General features: G+C 45.9%; 1 protein-coding gene across 1 annotated transcript in view; it reads left to right on the plus strand.

The window, feature by feature from the left end:
• The first annotated feature begins 7,984 nt into the window (after nucleotides 1-7,984).
• Nucleotides 7,985-24,292, plus strand: part of Pkd2l2 (polycystin 2 like 2, transient receptor potential cation channel) — a 26,422-nt gene continuing 10,114 nt past the window's right edge. The window contains exons 1-8 of the mRNA XM_026783312.1: nucleotides 7,985-8,056; nucleotides 8,489-8,590; nucleotides 11,138-11,271; nucleotides 13,400-13,656; nucleotides 15,722-15,943; nucleotides 21,052-21,280; nucleotides 21,989-22,159; nucleotides 22,752-22,933. Coding sequence (XP_026639113.1) covers nucleotides 8,011-8,056; nucleotides 8,489-8,590; nucleotides 11,138-11,271; nucleotides 13,400-13,656; nucleotides 15,722-15,943; nucleotides 21,052-21,280; nucleotides 21,989-22,159; nucleotides 22,752-22,933 — 1,343 coding nt within the window. The 5' untranslated portion in view covers nucleotides 7,985-8,010. The remainder of the gene's footprint in view (nucleotides 8,057-8,488; nucleotides 8,591-11,137; nucleotides 11,272-13,399; nucleotides 13,657-15,721; nucleotides 15,944-21,051; nucleotides 21,281-21,988; nucleotides 22,160-22,751; nucleotides 22,934-24,292) is intronic.

Consider the following 24,292-nt stretch of genomic DNA (forward strand, 5'->3'; position numbering starts at 1 on the left):
TATGAGTGAGTACATCCCATGTTCCTCTTTCTGGGTCTGGCTTACCTCACTCAGGATAGTAGCAACCAGGACTTCTATCCACCTATGGTGCCTATGAACTGCAATGACCAGCATGTCACAATGACCCTAAGGGTGCGGTAATGACATTCATACCTTGGCATACTAACTGCTCTACAATGGACTTAAGGGCCTACTCCCCGAGAGGAAAATCATGCCTGGTACTGGAAACCTAGCCAACCACTTATGGCTAGTGACTTCGTGGATCTTAGAGGAGAGTCTACAGTCACCACTTTGCTAAACCAGCATAATTTCTAGCTACATTCTAAATATTTATCCTTATATCTACAGATAAGTGTAGTTCTCACTACTCATCAAGGAAACGTCTCTTTACAACAGACAGAAACCATCACAGAAAACTACAACCTGTCAAAATACAGAGAGCAAGTGATTGCTTGGTGTCCAGCCACAGTTGGTGGATCTACAGTGCACTTCCCACGTCTAAGGCTCAGGGAACACCACGGAAGAGGGGGTGCAAAAATCATAAAAGTCATAGGAATAGTAAGTCAGCGATGAGATTTTTAGCACCAGGCATGCATTTCCCCCTGGTAGGAAGCAGCTGGCTAACCCCGTAACCCTCATGCCACGACTGCACCCATGGGTATATCTTACCAAGTCAATCCTTATTGTTCCTTGTAGGATTCACAGCTGGATCAAGACTGTTGCTAGCTGCTCCCCTAGCAGCCTGTATAGAACCTTCCAGCACTGTGAAAACCAGCCGTCTGGGAGGAAGCTTCCCTGTCAGTGCTAGCTTGATTTTCTTTCATGTCCTGTGACCATGAAAGTGTTGTGTCTCAGCAGCGGGGTCTTCTCATCAAGGTCTTGGGCAACCAAGTGCAACGGCCACAACTCATGCTGGCTTGGGAATCCTTGCTGGGTGAGACGTAGCACATCTGGTGCTGAGGTTTTTCTTTGGCAGCCTTTGGCTTGTGGAAAGAGCCTTGTCCCTGTGTAGGGGAACTCCAATTACACATGTATAACACATAATAAATAGATACGAAGTTTCTAAAATAGTAGATTTCCATATGACTTTTCCAAACATACTTAATGCTGGCTATCTCTCCCAGTTAACATTTCTGGGAGTAAGGGGATGGGGCTAAAAGGGAAAAGGAAGAGCACAGGTCACAGGCAAGCCAGGAGACATATGCAGGAGAGGGGAAGTGAACAATAACCTAGAAATTTATTACAAGCACAGCACCTATTCAGAGTGGGCTGAAGCTTTTCACACAAAACTTTGAATCTGAGAAAGCCTGCGTGTGTTTTTGCACAGCTTCGGGTGTTGTTTTCTAATTATAGGGTCTGGCTGAGTGGGTATTTTCTCTAAAGTAGAGGTGCATGCCGTGTTCTCCAAGCTCAAGCACTGCAAATCGTCTTCCGTGGAAAATGTTGTGAACACATTCTAATGCAGGTACTGAAACAAAGCCAAGCCAACAGCTCTTTTCAGACCTGGCAGCCTGCCTGTTGGTCATTATTGCTTCCTCTTTCCCAAGAAAATATATATGAAGAAATTATGTCCTAAGCTAAACAAACACTTTAAGATTCATAGAATGTGGGAAGCTACAGCCTCATGGTTTATATAACCGTAATGCCACGGCTATGCTGAATTTGTGCGCAAATGTTTGAAATGATAGCCATCTATTTTTGCACAGTAATAATTGTGGCTTGGCTATGCATATGTTTTGCCTGCATTATTTATTCTGAGTAAGTCTTACATTTATTTGTATTAATTTTTCATATACAAAGTTAGGAAAATTTACTTCTAGAAAGTCGTTCACCTCTGAACAATGAGGCTCTTTTAAGTAGTAAACTAGAGGGTGTTTGATTCTGCGTCTGAAAGGGCTGCTTAGGCTGCTGGATGGGAGATAAAGTTTAATGCATTCACTTTCTTTGTGGATATTTGCACTTTAAAGTGAGAACAAAAGAGCTTTAGGGAATTGCCAACATTAACGAAGAAAGTCCCTGGACCCCAGTCAACAGGAATTCTACCATGCAAATAACTAGAACCAAGAGAAGTGGATCCTGTTCCTACCTACCTGGCTCTCTGCCGGCCAGCCAGCTCCCTCCGATTTCCATAGACCTTCCCAGTTTGACTAGTTGCCCAAATCTTTTTCTTCATTCCCAACTTGATCTTTTATTACTGCCTCTGGCTTCGAGACTGTCCCTTCTAGTTCCATAGCTGTTTCCTAAATTCTGAATCTACTCTGCCATCTAGACCTGGTGTTTGTACCTGGCCTGCAGTTTGACATTCTGCCCTCCATGGGAGCTTTGATCTGGATTCTCTTATTTCTTAGCCGTGCAAACACGAGCTATAAAATCGTGATCTGCAGTTTGTTTGAATAGTATTGAGTGTAAACTGTGCTATCTTGAGCGATTTGAAGTATAAAGGTCAGTGCATGGAAGTATTGCCAAGAGGATGGATGCTCAGGCTGACTGCTCAGAGTGTCTCCAGCCTGTGGGATGCAGGGCCATGCCACATTCTGCATCTTAGGACACTTTCAGGACGTCCCCTCTGTATCTTATTGACTTCTTTTTCTTATTGACTCGCGGTTAGTCAGTTGAGTGCCTTCTGCTTGGATCTATGAAACAGATCTCTGCGGATATCCCATCTTATCTATGATATGCTGACTTTATTACTGTAAACGGAGTGTTTCTGAGCTCTCCAAGTCTTGAATGTCACCCTTGTCTAGTGCAGTGCCAAAAATTGGCCCAAGTTTTGGTTTCCATCTGAGGTTGTCCTCAGCTGTGTATTGATGCTCTGCTCCTGACAGCAATGTCCTAACTTTTTAAAAAAATTACACAACTGGCTTTTGGTTAATATAACAATACACCGATGCAAGCTCTATATAAACAAAAAAGAATCACTTGGTTTGTCATCTTGAAAGTGCAAGGGCACCACATAAGGCTGGCATCAGCTTAGCTCTGGTGAGGGCCATTTGTCATACATCAGATCATGGTGGGTGGCAAAAGTCAGAGAGAAGGGTCCAGCAGCAAAGCCCAGTGGGTGCTTGTACCCCAAACTGACAGCCTGGGTTCCATCACCAGAACCCACATAGTGGAGGGAGAGGACCAACTCCCATGGGCTGACCTCTGACCACATGTTGCCATGGCGTGCATGCACATATAATAAATAATAAAAATGAAGACATGTAAAAAGCAAGTTGGAGTGAGGGAGGGAGCAGGTGCCACATCACCAGACAGGAAGTGGCAGAACTGGGTGGGGCAGGCTCAGGGTTTATGACAATTGGAAGAATGTCAGGGAGTGCTGAGAAATTCTTTAATCCCTTCTGAGAGCCTGTCCCCAGCTAGTCAAGAACCTCCCACTGGGCCCTACCTCCGAAAAGTCCCACACCATCTACCACCACCACCGGGAGGACCTAGTATCTAATACGCAGACTCCAGAAAGGCAAACCACAGCAGTGACACACCCTCATTTGAGGGGGGAAGGGTTGAGACAGGGTTTCTCTGTGTATCCCTGGCTGTCCTGGAACTCAGAGATCCTCCTGCCTCTGCCTCCAGAGTGCAGGGACCAAAGGTGCTCACCCCCACCCAGCCTCAAATTCTTCTGTAGAACTCGCCCTTGGCGCTCACTGCACAGTAAGATCAGGCTAGCCCCTCAGAGAAGAATGCCAAGGACTGACAGCAAAGGGAAATGTGTTCCTTGAAATAACTAAAAATTCAAGGATTGTATACAGTTTGGACCTCAGTTAAATCCCAGGGACTGAACAATATGACCACAAATTGGTTCTTTATGCTGGGGGAGATAGCTCACTCAGTAGAGCGCTTGCGTTGCAAACATGGGGGCCTCAGTTTGATCCCCAGAGCCCATTTAAGAACAGCAGACATGGGGTGTACGCTTTTAATCCCTGAGCTAGGGGGACTGAGACAGGATGGTCCCTAGGGTTGGCTGCCAAGCCAGTCTAGCTTAGTTGGTGACTCCAGACATGAGAGGTTCTGTCTCAAAGAAAGTGGATGCCATTCTGGAGGGTGACACACCCAAACCGACTGTCCTCTGACCTCCTCGTGCATGTACACACACACACACACACGCGCACACACACACACACACACACACACACACACACACACACACACACACGCACTTTTCAGTATGAGCATGCAAAAGAAATGAAGTAAGACTGGGTGACAGTGGTGCACGCCTTAAATCCCGGCACTAGAGAGGCAGAGGCAGATGGATCTCTGTGAGTTCAGCCTGATCTAGAGTGAGTTCCAGGACAGCCAGAGCTACACAGAGAAACCTTGTCTCAAGAAAACAAAACAAAGAAACGAAATTTGTTTCTTTTATCTCTTCTTTTACTTTGCTCTGTTTGGCTTCGTGCTTCTGCAGGCTGTTTTGACTGTTAGCAGAAAAGAAAAAACATTCCTTTCGCTGTAAATCCAGAAAACAACCCAACATTAAGTCTTTTTCTGTAACATTCTGTTTACCTTCTAATGCTTAATCTATTTGTACTAGTTTGGGGACTTTGTTAAAATATTTTGTTTTACAAACCAAACAAGTTATCTTAAGCCTTGGCTGAGAATAACCTCTATCTCCACATGAAGAGAAAACAGATTATGCTGGTTAAGACTACTGTCTTCATAAACAAGCAAAAAATATCGTGACTTGGACAAGACAGATGTCTTGCTCTGTGTGTAAGAGAAGTCAAGAAATAGGTACTCAGGGGCTGGGTTGGGGGCTCCAGGGTCATCAGGGACGTATATTTTGTGTCTTTTACCCTATGACCTATGGCTGGCCACAGGATGTGAATTAACGAGGAAGGGCCTGCCACCGCTTGTCACAGACTTTCCAGAGGTCCTAGCCTGACCTATGCATCTATCACCTTGACCAAAGAATGTTTGCTGTGGGAGAGGCCAGGAACTGGGGGCTTTTGAAAGGGCTCTGAGGAAGGAGGAAGCCTCTCCAGAGGGTATTTTTCATGTGGTTGAGATTTGAATCAATGAAAGACGCGTCAGGGCTGTCCTTGAACACTTCCGTGCAGCTTCAGCCCCTGGATCTCAGAGTTCCGGGTTACCTCTCCTTTCTTTCCTCTTTTTCCCTCCTCCTCTTCAGCACAGTCTCAAAGTGGAGCTCAGGGTGGCCGCAAACTCAATACCTTCCTGCTTCAGCCTCCCAAGTGCCCAGATATTCAAGAATGTGCTACCTCACCTGCTTGTTCTCGGGAATTGTGGTTTTCTTTGCTTTATGTTTAAAAAACCACCTATGAGTGAGTGCATGTGATAATTGTCTTTCCGTGTCTGGGTTACCCAGGTCTGTGCACCATTCTCAATCCCCTTTTTGAGTTGATTTATCTATGGTTTCTAAAACTAGACAATTTTAGGGAGGGATTAAGCAGAATACTCGGGCACAGATTTAGGGATGGCTGCTGACACAGGTCACAAACATCGGGGCTTAAGTAAGCAGCGTTCATTTGTTGTTTTTGTGTTGTTTTGTGTGTCTGTGCACCCTTGTGTTCATGTGTGTGCACATGTGTGCATGAGAGAGCATGAAACATGTGTGCCACTGCATGCGGAAGCCAGAGAGCAACCTCACTCAGGTTCAGCTCCCCAGGAACCATCTTTCTTGTTGGTCAAGGCAGGGTCTCTGGTTGGCCTGGGGCTCACGGTGGGCTAGGCTGACTGACCAATGAGCCCCAGGACCTACTTTCTCAGAGTTGGGCTTCTGAGTGTGTGCCGCCTCCCCAGAGGTGCCTTGGGGTCTGAGGCACAAACTCAGGTCCTGATACTTGCGCAGTAAGCCCTGAATGTCCTAGTTTGGTTTCTGTTATTGTGATAAGACAGTGTGACCACAAACAAATTAAAAGGGAAGGGGTTGAGTTCATCTTACAAGTCCCAGTCACAATCCATCACCAAGGGACATCAAGGCAGGAAGTTGGTGGTAGACACTGCAGCAGAGACCACGGAGGAGTGCTGCTGCCTGGCTCTGTTCAGCTTACTTCCTTAGTCCTGCCTAAGACGGCACTGCCCACAGTGGGGCAGGCTGGCCTCCATCAATTAGCAATCAAGAAAATGCCCCACAGACATGCCCACAGGCCATTGGTGGAGTCAGTTCCTCCAATGAAGATCTTGCTTCCCAGACCATCAAGTTAACAATTGAGATTCAGCACCACACTTGAGCTAAACTATCTGCCCAATCATCTTTCTGCCCTGGCGATGAGGTCTCATGTAGCTCTGGCTGCCTTTGGATGTGCTGTGCAACCAACAACAAACTACTGATCTCCCTGCCTCTCCGTTCCAAGTGCTGGAGTACAGGAGTGAATCACCTGGCTCATAGGTTGTGTTTTTTAAATATTGTTATTAGAGATATCTTTAGGGAAACATACATGATCTCTGCAGACAATGTTGGCTTTTTTAATTGTGTTAAAGTTCATTGATTCTCGGTCGGCAAGAAGGGGTTCACTAGATCCTGACCTGAAGGGCTCCTTTCCCCTCACGCCCCTGTCTTAACTTCCACTGTCTTTTTTTTGGGGGGGGGGACATAGGGCAGGGAGAAATGCCCTGTCTCGCCTGCAATAAGGAAAAGCCTTTAATTAAAACTACAAGATAGTATTTGGGGCTGACCGGAGAAAAACAAGTCGTGAAATCGATGATTCCCAGGGCTGAAGAAAAAGTACAAAGAACACACAAAAGCGTCTCCTAACAACACTATCCATCATGCCAAAAGGCTGGAACCAGCTAACAAGCCTTTACAAAGACAGTTAAGTTCTGTGGTACAGTCATGCAACCATAGCTTAAAACAAGCAGGACCCCATCTGCCCAATGGTAGATTGTGTGAGGTCTTAGGTGTGAGCTCTCCAGCGTGCCCTTACACAGCATGGGTCACATAGAGTTGCTAGAAAGGGTGCTTCTGACGTGCGATGCTATTCTTGGTTGACTACGCCGAGAATGAACTAAAAACTCAAGCAGCTAGGCACACCTGTGAGGGATTTTTAGTTAGCTGGATCATTTGGGCTCCAAAGACCCACCGTAAGTCTGGCGCAGCTTCTCTTGGCCGCCTTTCCAAAGAAAAAGTTGCTGTTTGCCTGCCTGCCCCTGCTCCCGCTTCACCGGCGTTAGAGCCTACATCTCTGGGATTCTGGCCATACTGAAGAGCAAACGAGACACACAGGCTTTCGGGCTGAACCACTGCTGATTCTTGGGCTTTCCCTTGGTAGACAGACATTGTTGGACGAGCTGGACCATAGCCTGCAAGTCACTCTACTAAATCCCTTTTTATAGATAGATTTTATTCCATCAGCTGTGTTTCTCTGGAGACCCCTGTATTACTTATACTTTAAATTTCTCCATTTTCATAGTAAATAATGCAGATACACACAGTACAAATTCTAAAGTTTCGCCTACTCATGCCTCACCTACTGCCAGGTCATATCACACACCAACAAACCCACAGCTGCACATCTAGATACGGACCAACGTTTGTCTCCGCACGTGGAGGTGTTTAAGTGACTTGTGAGCACACCGAGGATTTGTGGCTGGAGCTCAGCGGGTTTGTGTTCTGAGGCCAGGTCTCCACATTTAGGTCAATGCTGGCCCCTAAGTCCAGACCCTCTATGGTCTTTGCCTCCTAGCTTGTATGACCTAATTTGGGTCACCATGCCCATTAGCGTTTGTTTTTGTAATATGTTAATTTAATTGTTTCTATTAAATCAATAATAAGACCACTTTTTTAGCCACTTAGTTAATGCTGTAGGCAGTGAAACTTATTTATTTATTTGCATTCAAAAACGAAGCTATAAATAAACCTGTGGCCGGGGTTAAGAGCCACAATCCAACCCTTGGAAGGTGAAGAGACAAGCGAGGCTGTGCGCAGGGCAGAAGCTAGTGCTTCAGCCCTGCGCACGTAGGGCGGGTGCAGTTGTCAGGTTAGCGCGCTGCGGGGCTACCGCGCAGGCGCGAGACCTGCAGGGGGGGTGGAACGGGCGGAGTGGAACGGACCGTATGGTACTGTCAGCGATGGCCGACGCCACTTGGTGGTACCGAGGAGGTGAGGATGGGTGTACCCAGGAAGGAACTCTGACCCACATCCCCAGCGCTGTCACCGAGGGAAGAGTACACCCTTGCAGGGCTGTCACCTCCGTGGGTGTGGGTCACTGAGGGAGTTGCGCCCTTGGCCGCTGCAGCTGCAGCCCTTTCTCCGCAGCTGGACCTGGTCTTCCCCAGAAGCTGCGATGAGGGCAGAGAAAGCATAGGGACCAAAGGAGGTGTTTGATTTGTGTCTTAACAGAACCGTGGGGGAAACACTAATGATGTACGTGAAAATCATAGGACGACAACCCACTCCATAGCAAAATTTAGTAGTGAGAAGTAAAAAAGGAACCAGAAGGCACTAAAAATCGTTGCTTTCCCCCATCTTGGTTACTTACGTACATTATTACTACCCGGTAATATAAAGAAATGTTTGTTTTACATCTCGCAGGGACTTCCAAACATGACTTGCATTACAGACGGGAAGCAGAAGTTAACACCACGCTTGAGGAGTTACTACTCTACTTTGTGTTTTTAATAAATCTGTGTATACGTAAGTACACAGCCCTAGCTAAAAATGCCAGTTGAACTTCAAATGTAGACGTGAAAAGTAAAGACTCAGAGAGCTGAGAAACTTTAGAGATCATTATCCTATGATGGACAGACTTTCCAGTTTCCAAGGGGCGAAGCTAGGCCACAGGTTAATGGAAAACTTCCATGGTCAACACTGACTGAATAGGATTCTTTTTTTTTTTTTAATTTGGAGAATCTATTTAAATATAGTCCCTGGGGCTGGCAATTGAATTTAATTTCTTTCAGAGTGATAGAGATGTATTGGTTTGGTTCCATAAATAAAAAGTACAAAAGGGACCCCACGTAAAGTTTGGGGATGACCGTAAGTCTCATCCTTGACACAAACTGCTGCATAATTAATAATAAAATACACTGTGTTGACTCAAGGCAGGCAAGGAGAACATCTCAACCTGCCCCTGCTGCCGTGGGTCCATGGCATCAATTTAGCAGATGAGAAACTTGGTGATGTTTTGTATTTAAATTGCCCAATGCACGTAGCTAGAAGCTAACATACAGGATTTTTCTCATCTCCAAATGTGTAGCCTGTGTACCAATTACACAGTTAACTGGTATTGTAGGGCTGGGTGTTCAAGATTTTTTTTTTAAATATTTATTTATTTGTTACGTATACAATATTCTGTATGTATGCCTGCAGGCCAGGAGAGGGCACCAGACCTCATTACAGATGGTTGTGAGCCACCATGTGGTTGCTGGGAATTGAACTCAGGACCTTTGGAAGAGCAGGCAATGCTCTTAACCTCTGAGCCATCTCTCCAGCCCTGGGTGTTCAAGATTAAGGACAATTGTGGCCAACTAGATAAGGTACCTTAGATGGTCAATAAAGGCTTAGTTATAGCGATAACACAAACACATGGTTATTACCAAGCATTTAGAAAGTAGAAAATATGAGCCAAGAGATTATTTATAATCCACCGATTCAGAGGGTTTTGAACAGTTAAAGAAAACAGCCTAAATCTGCAGTGAGGTGGTTCATTAGCCACTGCAGAATAAACACAACTGTTGAGGAACGGCAGGCGCTCACTTGCTGTGTGCATGTGTGCATGTGACAGCGTGTGTGGTGGCCAGGAGACAGCATGTGTGTGACGTTGGTTCCCGCCTTCATCATGCCCGGCTCAGCTTGTCAGACTTGATGATGCAATATGTTCCCTTTCGACCATCTTGCTCGCCCCATGTATTGTTTTTGTTTTAACTGGGGAATTCTGGCAATAAAATAAGATAGTTTATAGCAGGGGAGAAAGAAAGACTATTGCTTTAAAATGTTAAACAAATTTCGTATGCTCCAAAGCATGGGTGTAAGCACTGTAGGTGCTAGGCTAGATAACTTGGTCTGTAAAGTGCTTGCCACACACACATGAGAACCTGAGTTTGGTCCCCAGAATCCATGCAGAAAAGCAGAGTGTGGTGATGATGTAGTCCCAGGGCTGGGGAGGTAGAAACAGGCCCCTGGGGCTTGCTGTTCAGCCAACCTGGCCCACTTTGAAAGGTCCAGGCTAATCAGAGGTCCAGTTTCAAAAATGAAGCCAAGGTGGGTGGCTCCTTAGGAATGCCTCCTGATGTTGAGCTCTGGCCCCCACATGCATGAGCACCTACTTGCCCGTCTGTGTGTGCACACACTCCAAACATTCCATAATTATGATGTAACTCTGTAGTAAAAGATAGCTTCCTTATGATGAGATTTATAACTCTCACTGGCTGAATTCAAGGTGGTATTGCCTGTTTTAATGTGGAGAAATAAAACCAACAGTAGAATCATGGATAAAAAATATTTGTGTGTCTGAATGAGGGGCACATGCGTGTGTGGTTGTTTCTCTCCTTCCCTCTACTTGTTGGCTTTTCATGGAAAGTACTGTTTAGTGTGGAACCATCTCACCAGCCCAAATTTGACTTTATTTTTGAGGAGGGGATGTTTTGAGACAGGATTTCTCTGTGTAGCTTTGGAGCCTGTATTGGAACTCACTCTGTAGACCAGGCTGGCCTTGAACTCACAGAAATCCACCTGCCTCTGCCTCCCAAGCACTGGGATTAAAGGCATGTGCCTCCACTGCCTGGCTTGACCTCATTTTTTAAAGATAAAGTCTTAAATATATCTATGTATAAAACCTGAAGAACCCTTGTCTCCCTTTAGTACAGGGTTGAAGAAAGCTTCTGCCAGCTTTGCCTATTTCTGGCTTTAGTAAGTAGATATCGCAGAGCTGGTGAAACTATTCAGGGATAAAGACACTTGGCAACCAAGCAGGGTGACCTGAGTTCAGTCCCAGTCCCTGGAACCCACATAATAAAAGGAGAGAATCGGCTCCCACAAATCGTCCCTTGACCTCCGCATTTGTACCAGGGCACATGTGTGTGTGTGTGTGTGTGTGTGTGTGTGTGTGTGTAATGTAAAATAATTGTAAAAAAATATGCTTAGACAATGTTGAATTTTTTAAAGCAGGGGGAATTAATATTTTTGAATGCTGCTGAAGCAGGATGCTAAATTACAAACTGAAACAAGACATTCTCTCCTCAGTGACTTTTGGGATGGTCAATCCGCATATGTACTACTTAAACAAAGTGATGTCGTCTCTGTTTGTGGACACGTCCCTCCCCAATGACGACAGAAGCAGCTTTAGGTCCATTCGCAGCATAACTGACTTTTGGAAGGTAAGATGCGTGACTTGATGGAGTAGCATTAGATAGCCCATAAGCCAAGGGTTAGAGGCTAGCTCAGTGGTACTTGCCTACTAAGTGAAAGGCCCTGGTTTGGGGGCTCAGCTTTAGGGAAAAAAAGACAAATTCACAATCTATAAAGCCTTGCCTCACATAGGGAATATTTGTTAAAGGAATTGATAAAAATGAGTATTATTTTTTATTAGAAAATCAACCAGTGACATTTATTGTGGATCTTTTTAAAATTTATTTTTATTTTATGTACTTTGGTGTATTGCCTGCATGTGTGTCTGTGTGAGGGAACAGGAACTGGAGTTCCAGACAGTTGTGAGCTGCCGTGTGAGTGCTGGGGATTGAACCTGGGTCCTCTGGAAGAGCAAGCAGTACTCTTCACCACTGAACCATCTCTCCAGCCCCTTTATTGTGAATCTTTATGTTCACAATGTGATACTGCTCTTTTTTTTTTTTTGGTTTTTTAAAGACAGGGTTTCTCTGTGGTTTTGGAGCCTGTCCTGGAACTAGCTCTTGTAGACCAGGCTGGTCTCGAACTCACAGAGATCCGCCTGCCTCTGCCTCCCGAATGCTGGGATTAAAGGCGTGTGCCACCACCGCCCGGCGATACTGCTCTTTTTAAGTTCAATTTTTTTTTTTTTTTTTTTTTTTTTTTGGTTTTTCGAGACAGGCGAGACAGGGTTTCTCTGTGGCTTTGGAGCCTGTCCTGGAACTAGCTCTGTAGACCAGGCTGGTTAAGTTCAAATTTTTGATACTTTTCTCAAAGACTTGTAGTGTGAGCACTAACGTCAGCCTGGGACTGTGTATTTAAAATCTCTATGAGTGAGGATCTTACAAATTCTTTTCTGGAGGGGGGGTTGAGGTGGGATTTCACTGTGGCTTTGGAGCCTGTCCTGGAACTAGCTCTTGTAGACCAGGCTGGCCTTGAACTGACAGAGATCCCCCTGCCTCTGACCCCCTTCTCCCTAGTGCTGGATTAAAGGCGTGCACTGCCATCACCCGGCTCTTGCAAATTCTTAATTGCCCAGAAAGGATAATATTCGTAATTTTATATATGCAATCTTCTGCTGTGTTATAGTAATATGCTGTATATAATTTTTAATAAAGCAATGTGTGTATGACTTTCTGTGTTTAATCACACGAGAGTGGCTCCTTCCTCACTCGCACTGGGATACACACGTTTTCTGTCACACGTAGCACAAGTCATGGGGAAGGAAGAGTAACCAAGGAGGAGAACTTCTGGTCTTGGTGTCACAAACATTTGGATGTAAAGGATGAAGAAGGATGAGGGAGGCAGGGAGGGACTGCTCTCCCAAACTGACGGCAGTGTGGACACATTTTAAAGGGACGTAAGGAAAAGGTGTCCTAGGAATAGGGAGCGTGTGCTGTGTGCGATGCTGTGGAGCTGAATTTGCAGTGCGAGCCCCGAGAAGGTGAAGTAGAAACGCGGACAAAGGTCAGATCGTGAATGCCACACGGGGAAGCTGAAACTTACCCAGGAGACCGTCATTTTCTGAGCGTGGGTGGATACGGTGGTTAGCTTAGGTACCTAGAGAAGCAGGGTGACGGAGCAGACCTGAGGTGTGCCTGTGACGGCCTCTTTCTGAGAGGGTTAGATACCCGGGGAAATTGGCAGCATGCTCAGGCATTTCACTGCTTCCTGACCACCGTGGTCTGAGCCTCGCTGTTCTGCCGCACGCTTCCTGCTAAGGCGGACTGAAACAAATCTTTCCTCCCCTACACTGGCATTGAGGCCGGTATTCTGTCCTGGTGACAAGGCAGACCTCATAAGAAAGGACAAAGGTGAGATAAGATCCAAGAGGTCATGAGTAGGAAAGGGGGAATAGAAATCGTCCTTACTCTTTTAATTGTCTGTGCGGCTGGTGGCAGAGACAAGAAATGGGGAAAGCCATCCTTGGGATCACTTAGGATGGAACAGGGACAGTGAGGAATAGCCATCGCTGTGGTGTTCACCAGCAACATTTGGCATTGCCGGAAGTGGTGTCTCGGTCAATACTTAGACTCAGAGTCCCACGTGTAACTACAGGTTCTGTTGCCATGAAGGCTTTTCTTGTTCTTCTTCCCATGATATTCGCCCTGCTCTGTGAAGTTCATGGAAGGACCCCTTCTGGAGGGCTTGTACTGGGACTCGTGGTACAATAACCAGCAGCTGTACAATTTGAAGAACAGCAGCCGCATCTACTACGAGAACATTCTTCTCGGAGTCCCCAGGGTACGGCAGCTGAGAGTCCGCAACAACACTTGCAAGGTTTACTCAGCCTTTCAGTCGCTGGTGAGCGACTGTTACGGTAAATACACAGCTGAAAACGAGGACCTGTCTGATTTTGGCCTCAAAAGTGATACAGAGTAAGCAATATGAAACCAGTGACCTTTTCTAGCAGGTACCTTTGTATCTTTAAGAAATAAGTCTGTCCTGTGAGTGATGGGAGTGGGAGCTGCTGGTTGCAGTGGTTTTCTCTGTAAACAGCAGGGGAAGAAGCCTGGGCTATAGCTGCGCTCAGAACACCAGAGCGACCCCGTCTGATGGGGGCGGGAGGGTTGATGTATATATGAAATGTATAGTCACACTGGACGGCCGGTAAAACATCACTCTGTCTGCATGTGTGCATGCATGTGGAGCCAAGATATCAACAAGAGGTGTCTCTGTAGGGCCAGAGAGATGGCCCAGTGGTTAAGAGCGCTGCAGAGGTCCTGAGTTCAATTCCCAGCAAACATGGTAGCTCACAACCCTCTGTAATGAGATCTGGTGCCCTCTTCAGGTGTGCATACATAATAAGTAAATAAATCTCTTTTAAAATGTGTTTTTAAAAAGAGGTGTCTTTCTAAATCACTCTATCTTTCATTTTTGAGACAGGGTCTCTCACTAGAGGTGGAACTCATCAATTCTGTTAGGCTGATCTGCCAATGAGCTCTAGGGATCCAATGGTGTCCACCCCCTGAGCTCTGGGATTACAGATTCTGCCCCAACAGCTGGCTATAAAAGCTTGTGTTGAGTTATCCTCTTCCACTCTCCTCCTCACTGTGCCCAACTTGAGTGATGTCTGTGGCTCCAGCACTAAAAGGGGCAGCGATGCTCTTCGTCATCGTGTCTGATGATGCCCACCAAAGACGCTGTCTTAGCTATTTTTTCTATTGCTGCGCTAAGGTACCCAAACAGCTCACACAAATTTGTTGGGGGCTTGCAGCTGGAGGAACTTAGAGTTCGTGGCAATTATAGGGGGAAGGGGTGTAGACCCACCACCTTATACTGAACTGCGAAAGCCCGAAGCCACTGGTACCACCTCCTCTAGACAAAGGTGTTCCCAGTGTTGGTGCTATTTACACTCTCTGGGTCAGGTGTCCTGTGATAATCATGGCCGGGCACAGGACTGACCCTTCTGTATTGAGTATTTATTAGTTATTCAAACGTTCATAAAGATGGATGTTCCTGCTCGTCACACTCTCTAGAGTCCTGTTTCTAAGGCACATCCTCCAAGGGCTGTCATTTTACAGTCGTGTGCATTTCCACGTGGCAGGTGATCTGCCACCGCAGCTCTCTCCTGCCACCTCCAGTTCCTGCCGCCTCTCTTCCTCTTAGCCTTAGTTACACTTGACTGTCTTTACTCATAGTCTATATTTTCCTTACAAACTCTGATTGCATTTCCTTTCTTACGTAGCCTCCTCCAGTCTCAGGATGTATGCATGGCTTCTTGTGTGTTGACTTACTCTTTGTATGAGTTTGGGAATTTTTCTTACTCAGAGACAGGATATTGCCATATATATAGCCCAGACTAGGTGAGTTTGGGCATTCGTGAGGACTTATATAATTTTGTTAATGTAAGAAAGTCATACATATAATCACACACCTTTCATATATGTTTGGGGAAAGCTGAATAGGGAGACTGAAAATGGGGAGTCAAGATATTCTTCTTTTGGTTTTCTTGTAATTATAAGTTAAAAGCCAGAAGGTTTAACTATAAACATTTTTTTGAAAAAAAAAATAGCCAAACAGTGGTGGTGCACATCTTTAATCCCAGCACTCAGGAGGCAGAACCAGGTGGATCTCTGTGAGTTCAAGACCAGCCTGGTCTACAGAGGGAATAGCCAGGGCTACACAGAGAAACTCTGTCTCAAACCCCCCCCCCAAAATTGTGTGTGTGTGTGTGTGTGTGTATGTGTGTATGTGTGTGTGTGTGAGTGCATAAATGCAGGCACACCACAAGTGTACAGCAAAACCATCAGATGTTTCTGTTGCCCACAATAAGCACTAAAACACACTGGGTCCTTGGCCCTAACTCAATCGTCTCGGCTACTTTGAACTTTCTATTTCAGGTGTTTTGAAGCTACTTCTTTGAAATCAAATGTTAGCTTAAATTCTTGAATGCTTTCCGCCTGGGCTTCTCATTGCTGTTGTTCTTTTGATGTCTAACAGATGGAAGTACTCGCCTTCTCCTGCCAACGCCCCTTGGCACTGGGGATATGTCGGTGTGTACCGAGACGGAGGGTATATATTCACATTATCAAAGTCCAAATCTGAAACCCAAGCCAAATTTGCTGACCTTCGACTCCACAGCTGGATCACCAGAGGGACCAGGGTTGTTTTTATTGACTTTTCCTTATACAATGCTAATGTCAATCTGTTTTGCATCGTCAGGTGAGTGACTCAGAAGTTATTGATCCCAGCAAATGGAATTCTAAAAGGATCCAAAGCCTCCAGTGCAGGTTGCAGTTTCTGCATACCCGTGCTGAGGTTAAAGTCCTAGCTTTAAGATAACATGGTGTTCTGCCAAGGGTGCAGAGGAGAATAGAGCAACATCATCCGACTCTCCATTATTTCAGGACACACTTAGGAACACAAAGAGTCACATACAATGTGCTAGGTCTTATGATTCATGTGTGTGCACGCACGCTCATGCGCAGGTGTGCACCATGGTGCCAGGTGTGGAGATCAGCGCTGGGGAGTCTGTTCTCTCCTCCCACGGTGGACAGGAAGCAAACTCAGGTGGTCAGACTTGTGTGGCTGTGGAGTCATCTTGCCACCAAAACTTTAGTTTTCTATGGTGTGAGGATATAGAGTCTTGCCACTTCTGTCCTTCTGGAATTGTACAAATCTGATCTCATAATTTTCTCATAAAATCAGATTGTTAAAATCTCTTGGGTTATGGGCAGGGCAGATAAGTCAGCTGGTAAAATGCTTGTCATAAGTGTAAGTCTTAGGGTTTCTATTGCTGTGCTAAAATATTGTGGGCAGAAACAGGTTGGAGAGGAAGGGTTTGCTTGGCTTACACCTCATGATCATGGTCCATCACTGACTTAGGAGCTGAAGCAGAGGGCGTGGAGAGGTGGTGCTGGCTGGCTTGCTCCTCATGCCTTGCTCAGCCTGCTTTCTTCTAGCGCCCAGGACCCCCAGCCCAGGACCGGCACCCCCCACAATGAGCTGGGCATTATCTCGTGGTTCCCTCTCCCCAGTTAACTCTAGCCTGGGTCAAGTTGATGAACCAACAACAAAGAATCCCCCGCCCCCAGAAAACCAGGACACTGTATAAGCACAAGGTCTCCAACACCCATGTAAAAGCTGAATTCAGTGATGAGCAAAACTGTGTGCTGGCAGGAGGAGGAGCCGAGCAAATTCCAGGAGCTCACTGGTCAGCCAAATTAGCAAACTCCGGGTTCAGTGAGAAATCCCGTCTCAAAAGAACAGGGTGGGGATTGACAGAGGAAGACAGCCAGTTCTGATCTCTGACCTTCATTCACACACGAGTGAATGTGTCTGAATTAACTATTCACAATTAGAATCAACTATTTAAATTTCAAATGACGTGTAACAGTGGCCACATCCTCGACTTTTTTAGAGTATATTATACACTACAAACGTAGCTTCGGTTCTTCTCAGACTTGTACTACTGTGATGGTCTATTCCGGCCCTTGCCCGTGGGCTCAACCATGTGACTTGCTTTGGCCAATGGGATGCTAGCAGATATGCGGCAACCGAGCAGGTTGTGCAGTTGTGTACCCGTCGCTCTCTGCATGTCTGCAGTTGTGGTGAAGGGAGGATGTGTACATTGGCTTGTTGGAAGCAGGAGGAAGATGGGCAAGCAGAGCAGAGCCAGCTCCAAGATGCTGAGTCGAGCCGTCAAATGATGGTTCTATTAGCAAGCCTGGCTGAGATCATTCTGACTGACCCAGCTGGACTGTCTGTCCACTGAAGTCTGTAGACACACAGGAAATACTCATTGTAAGCCAGGCTTTGAGGCCAGGCTTGTTAGATAAGAAATGGATACAAGGCCTATTTTGGAACTCAGCTCTTTGACCTCTGGATCAGTTTGGAGGCTTTTGTTGTAAAAGAAAATCCCAATTAAATAGCCTCAAATAGCAACAACAAAAATCATTTCTGCCATGTAGGAGCAATTTCAGAATCAAGGCAAATAATTTTCATGGTAAGTTCAAAAGTCTGCCTCCATGTTCCTCAGGTGATTTTTGTTTTGTGCTCCTTGGGGTCAGCCATATCTTCAGGTCACCGAATGACTGGTCCAGAAGCAGCTGTGGGCAGATGTCACGGATGCTCTGAAGAGCAGCCAACAGTTCTTTCAGTTAGCATCGCCTCCGAACCCAGGCCATGGAAGAGGTTCTAGGATCAAACACGGGGAAAGAAACAGCACACGCTGACTGTGTTCAGCAGAAATGTGAACCTCCATTCCCCGAGTGATAGGGCGGGCAGATGCTAAAAACAGCAGTTTCCTGTTTGGATGGAGGCACTGGAGCTAGCTGCCAGAGAGACAGGCACCATCAAATTCTCTGATACACATATAGACAAATCTTGGCTGAACGTTTGGTGCTGTAGAGACTGTAGACAGAGCATCTTCATGCTTCAGACTTGATTGACATCTGCATTTTATAATTGTCAGTGCCGCGAAGACCACGTCACATAAGTAGTACCAAATGGTAGAAGTAGGTTCAGAGCCGTGACAGAAATTGCTGGAAATTCTGACCTAATCCCAAGCCAAAATTCATTATTATTATTTTTTAAATAGCTCAAGTGAGTAACTCAAACAGCATTTTTTCTTCTTTCTCCTTTTCTCTTCTCATCCTCTCTTCCCTCCCCTTCTCCCCCTCCCTCTTTTACCCTTCTCTATTCCTCCCTCTCCACCCTTCCTCCTCTCTCTCCCTCCTTTCTCTCTCCTTATCCCAGTTTAAAACAGGGCCTCACTCTGTAGATAAGGCTGGCCCTGAACTCACAGATACACCCCTGCCTCTGCCTTCCAGGTGCTCAGATTAAAAGTGTATATCACCACACCTGGCTACAAAGAGCAACCTCTAAAATCAAATGTTCTAACACAATATAATTCAAAGCTGTCTTGCTTAGGTACTTACATGCGCAGGAATGGCGGTGGGAGAATTCCAAGTCTGTTTCCCACAATCCCATCATCCCATTTCTCTAGGAGCAGAAGACTCCGCATGCAGTAAAAACGCTAATTCACGCAGTGCTCAGGAATCTGACGCAGGTGTTTGAGGCCATCTGCATTGGTGGCGTGTGGTGTGAAGCAGTGCTCGGTGTTCGGCACGGGCTGCAGTGAAGTCCTGTGGTGCTGGCTGGCCCAGCCAGAAACACATCTGATTCCATTGCACATTTGATTTGAATTAAGTTCATTATGCATTAGGAAATGTTTTACTGTTGCTTTTTTTTATGACTCTGGATTCAGTTTAAGAAGTGATGGTCAGGCTGAGCGTGGTGGCGCACGCCTTCTACACCCACCCCCCCCCCCCCATCCCCTCATCCCCCACCCCCCCCACTCCCCCACTCCCCTGTCCTCCAGAAGCAGTGGCAGCTCTATCTGAGTTTGAGTCGAGCCTGGTCTACGTAGTGAGTTCCAGGACAACCAGGGATATGAAGAGAGACCATGTCTCAAAAAAACAAACAAACAGTAAACAAAAGAAACTTTTTTTAAAAAAAAAGAAGCAATGGTCAACACTATGGTTATTTCTATTTACTTCTCCTATATCCTGTCAGAGAAACTGAGTCAATTCTGCTGTCTCCCCGTTTTGTTTGCTGGTCTGCACATTTCTTGTGTTTCGTTCCCTTACCCAATGGCGTTTGTGTACTTACTGTGTGCAGAAGGAAACAGTTCTGATGCCGACCGTAGCTGCTAGGAGGCATCTCACTCTCATTTTCAGGCAGGAAAACAGTTGCACTTACAGTTGGGGTACCCTTAAGGTTACAGTTGGGGTACCCTTAAGGTTACAGTTGGGGTACCCTTAGGGTTACAGTTGGGGTACCCTTAGGGTTACAGTTGGGGTACCCTTAGGTTGTGGCAGGCACAGTGGCTCCTTAGATTACTGCCAGTTCTTAATCACCAAAAATTGTGGGGAACCCGGAACAGCAGTGAACAGCTTTCTATGTTTTGTTTTGGGAAATAAGTTGTCATACTTCTGTATATGGGCATAGCTCTCTGTGCCCATCATCCAGTGCCTAAGGTAACCAGAAAATACTGGTCTTAGCAGACTGTGTGATCTTGACGTTTCGAGGTTAGTGAGGTCTCTGATAAGCTAGCCAAGGAGAGCAACCTATTTCCTTCCTCTGATGTAAAGAGCTGTGTTTTGAGAGGAGCCCTGACTAGCTGCAGGAACCACAGGGCAGAGGCAAGTTCATACTCCACAGCCTTGCCTTTGTGTTCTCTGAGCTGTGTGGCTTGTCAGGGCATAGGAAAGGTGACACCAATAAATAAGACTACAAGTATCTTTGGGTTTTGTTTTTGTTTGTTTTCCAAGACAGGGTTTCTCTATGTAGCTTTGGAGCCTGTCCTGATACTTGCTCTGTAAACCAGGCTGGCCATGAACTCACAGAGATCCTCCTGCCTCTGTTTCCCAAGTGCTGGGATTAAAGGTGTGTGCCACCACCGCCCGGCCCTGTTCAGATTGTCAGGGTTGCTGGCAGGCCCGAGCCATCTTGCCAAACCGTCTCCATGTTTTTTAAAACGTGGTTCATGTATGTTTCAGCACATACACTGTCTTAGAGTTTCTATGGCTGTGATAAAAAGCTGTGACCAAAAGCAACTCAGGGAGGAAAGGGTTTATTTCAGCTCACGTTGTCCAACCAGGGCTCATCCTGAAAGGAGCAGGGTAAAAGCTGATGCAGAGGCCATGGAGGGGAGCTGCTTACTGACTTGTGCTCCTTGGCTTGCTCAGCCTGCTTTCTTACAGCACCCAGAACCACCAGCCCATGGGTGGCACCACCCACAATGGGCTGGCCCTCCTCAGGGTATCAATCTCTAATTAAGAAATTCCCCACAAGGGGAGGAAAATGGGAGGCAGGAAGGAGGCAGAAATTTTTTCAAATAAATAAATAAATAAATAAATGAAAAAAGAAAGAGAAATTCCCTACAGGCTTACCTACATCCCCATCTTACGGAGGCATTGGCTCAGTTGAGGGTCCCTCTTCTCCGAGGACTCTAGCTTATGTTGATATAAAACCAGCCCGCACACAAACATTGAAGTTAACCAGACTAATATTGCTAATATCACCAATCTGTGAGTTCCTGGAGTTGCAGCCAGTTGTAAGCCCACGTGTGGAAGCTGGGAACTGAACCCAGGTCCTCTGAAAGAGCAGGAAGTGTTCTTCACCACTGAGCCATCTCTCCCACCCCCACGGAAACGGTTTTTGTACAAAATCAGTGGTCAAGGTTAAGATATACGTCATTAGTGATTTAGAAATTTTACAACTTAAATACCAAAACCTAGGAAAGCTTTCACGGACTCCATTTCCAGGCTGGTGGCAGAGTTCCCTGCGACAGGCGGGCTCCTCACCTCGTGGCAGCTCTACTCCGTGAAGCTCCTCAGATACGTTACCCACTACGATTACTTCATCGCGTCCTGTGAAATCATATTCTGTATTTTCCTTTTCGTCTTCATAACACAAGAACTGAGAAAGCTGAATGAGTTTAAGATCGCCTATTTCAAAAGTATTTGGAACTGGCTGGAGCTGCTGCTTTTGGCGGTGAGTACAGCCACGGTATGATCTAAGGGCTCTCGTCTGCTCCTGGCAGCTGGAGATTATAAAACACAGGATTTTCTGTTCATCCAAGACTTACTTGAAAAGCTACAAATATCAAACATAAAATGAGCTGTCATAGGGCAGTCTAATCCTACGCCCCTAAAAGAGAAGTCTGTTGGTTTTCTCTGATGTTAGTCCTTGAGACGGCCAGCAAGAGCCTCGAGGACTCTATAAGAAATGAGTCTCTTCTTGTATGTTCTTGGACTCAGTTTGATCAAGTCCCCTGCTGAGCAATCATAGGCAGGGTTGATTGGCTGGGGTCTCCCTTGTGTCTTTACAAAAACAGACTTGAGAAGCCACTTTTCCTTTTTTCTTCTTCTTTCTTTCTTTCTTTCTTTTTTTTTTTTTTCCAAGACAGGGTTCTCTGTAGCTTTGGAGCCTGTCCTGGAACTAGCTCTTGTAGACCAGGCTGGCCTCGAACTCACAGAGATCCACCTGCCTCTGCTTCCCAAGTGCTGGGATTAAAGGTGTGCTACCACCGCCTGGTGGTAAGCCACTTTTCACAAAGTTACTTTAAAAGCCTAGATCCTATCTTTTCCTCCCTTTTGTTAAGCATTTAATGAATGTTTTTTCAAAGGCTGCGAGAAATTTAGAGAGAGATGGTCTCCAACTACCTCTTGACTATCGTGGCCTTTGCCATCTCTCCTGCAGCTGTGTTTCCTGGCGGTCTCTTTCTATGCATACTGTAACCTGCAGAGTTTTATCCTACTCGGACGACTGCTTAAAAACACTGAAAACTACCCAGACTTCTATTTCCTCGCGTACTGGCAAATCTACTATAACAACATGATTGCTATTACTATCTTCTTTGCATGGATAAAGGTATTTACATCTCTTTTATTACATAATCCAAGTAAATATGCATTGGGAAAACTGTTACCTCGTTCGGAGGGGGGCAGTTCCCCCGCTAGTATGTACATTTTTGTTTGGTTTGGTTTCCTTGCTTATTTTTCAAGACAGGGTTTCACTGTGTAGCCCTGGCTGTCCTGGAACTCACTCTGTAGACCAGGCTGGCCTCAAACTCACAGAGCTGCCTCTGCCTCCTGAGTGCTGGGATTGAAGGTGTGCGCCACCACCACCAGACAGCAAGTGAATTCTGAAAGTAATTTGGCACCAAGTGAAGGTGCTTCCCAAGCCTGGTGACCTGCGTTTGATCCTTGGGAAAGGGCTAATTCCCACAAGCTGTCCCCTGACTTCTACCTGTGCTCGGTGGCACACTCTCCCCACAAACCCCCCATACAAATCCAAAAAGTAAGTAAGATATTAATTCAATCTTTAAATGCTCACTGACATCTCTAAACACCCCTGATTCCCACTGTCTCCTTTTACTTGAAGGATTCTTCTGAAATTGACTTTCCTGCTCTAAGCGGCTCTGAGTGTATTGAGTAGATTGACTCTGTCTTATCTCTTTCAGATATTCAAATTCATAAGCTTCAACGAGACCATGTCTCAGCTGTCGTCAACCTTGTCCCGCTGCATGAAGGACATAGTGGGGTTCGCCGTCATGTTCTTTATTATATTCTCCGCATATGCCCAGCTGGGGTTCCTTGTTTTCGGGTCACAGGTGGATGACTTTTCCACTTTTCAAAATTCCATGTAAGCTCTTAGCACAAGTGTCTTTATGCTCTCTGCCTGGGAAGCCACAGCGAGCCCCCAGGACAAACAGTTCTTTTAAAGCTTGGTCCTGTAGTTCATTTAAGGCTAAATATCCATCATGCTCAAAATGAATTCTGTCCGTGGACAACCAAAATGGGCAGTGCTGTCTGTTTTTTAATCATTGGTAGGTCAAGTTAGAAGAATAATTTTTCACCGGAAGTGAGAATATGTAATGGAAGAGAGTCCCAGTGTTTCCATAGCGCTCACCCTTGAGCAGAGGAAATTGTGCTTCCCCACAGAAGTCGTCTCCAGAGTAGGTTTTCCCTGGTAACTGGATTGCTCCCGCTTACGTGCCAGCCTTGTCCCTCACAGCCGCGGTCTAAAGCCAGGTGTGGTGGTGCACACCTAGATCCAGCACTCAGCAGGCCGAAGCAGGAGGATCTGAGCTGAGGCCTACCTGAGCTATACAGACAGACTCCCTTTTAAATACAAAAACGTATAACTTTTTAATACATAAAAATAGCTTTATAAAAGGAAGGTATGGGGCATACACCTATATTCACAGGACTCAAGAGGCTGAGGCAAGCCAGACATTGGTGACACATACCTTTAATCCCAAGCACTTGGACGGCAGAGGCAGATGGATCTCTGTGAGTTCTAGGCCAGCCTGGTCTACAAAATGGGTTCCGGAAAAACCCTGTCTCAAAAAATAAAAATAGGTAGGTAGATAGATAGATAGATAGATAGATAGATAGACAGACAGACAGACAGACAGACAGACAGACAGACAGACAGACAAAAGGAAAAGAAAGAAGAGAGACTAAGGCATGAGGATCGCAAGTTCGAGGCCAGCCTAGCTAGTAGACCCAGTATACAAGAAAAAAAAAACAGATTTATGTTGAAGCTGACTTCAAGCTTACAGCAATGCCCCTGCCTCAGCCTTCTGAATGTTAGAATTATAAGGATAAGCCACCATGTCCAGTCTGGTTTACAGTTTATCTCCTTCTGAGTAGATAGAACAACTTCCATCTATATGAGAGAATTCCAGTTTCTATGGACTCCTTCCCTGGACAGCGACAGAAAGTGCTAGCACATCCCCGCTATGCCTTCACAGTAGACGATCCCTCCTCCACTTTTGGGTCGTCCTTTATTCATGTGTTCCCATCCATGAGACAAAAGCGACGCTGTCCTTCTGTCTGTGGCAGACTTTACTATGGTGTCCTCCTCCTCCATCAGCTTCCCTGCAAGTGACAGCATTTGCCTCTCCCTGTGACCAAGTGGTACTCTGTTGTATGTGTGGGCGCACAAAGAGGAACAGAACATTTACCATTTTCTCAACTGCATGATCAGCTACTGAAG

Source organism: Microtus ochrogaster, chromosome 18 (assembly GCF_000317375.1).
Source record: "Microtus ochrogaster isolate Prairie Vole_2 chromosome 18, MicOch1.0, whole genome shotgun sequence".
In the NCBI taxonomy this organism is placed as follows: Eukaryota; Metazoa; Chordata; class Mammalia; order Rodentia; family Cricetidae; genus Microtus; species Microtus ochrogaster.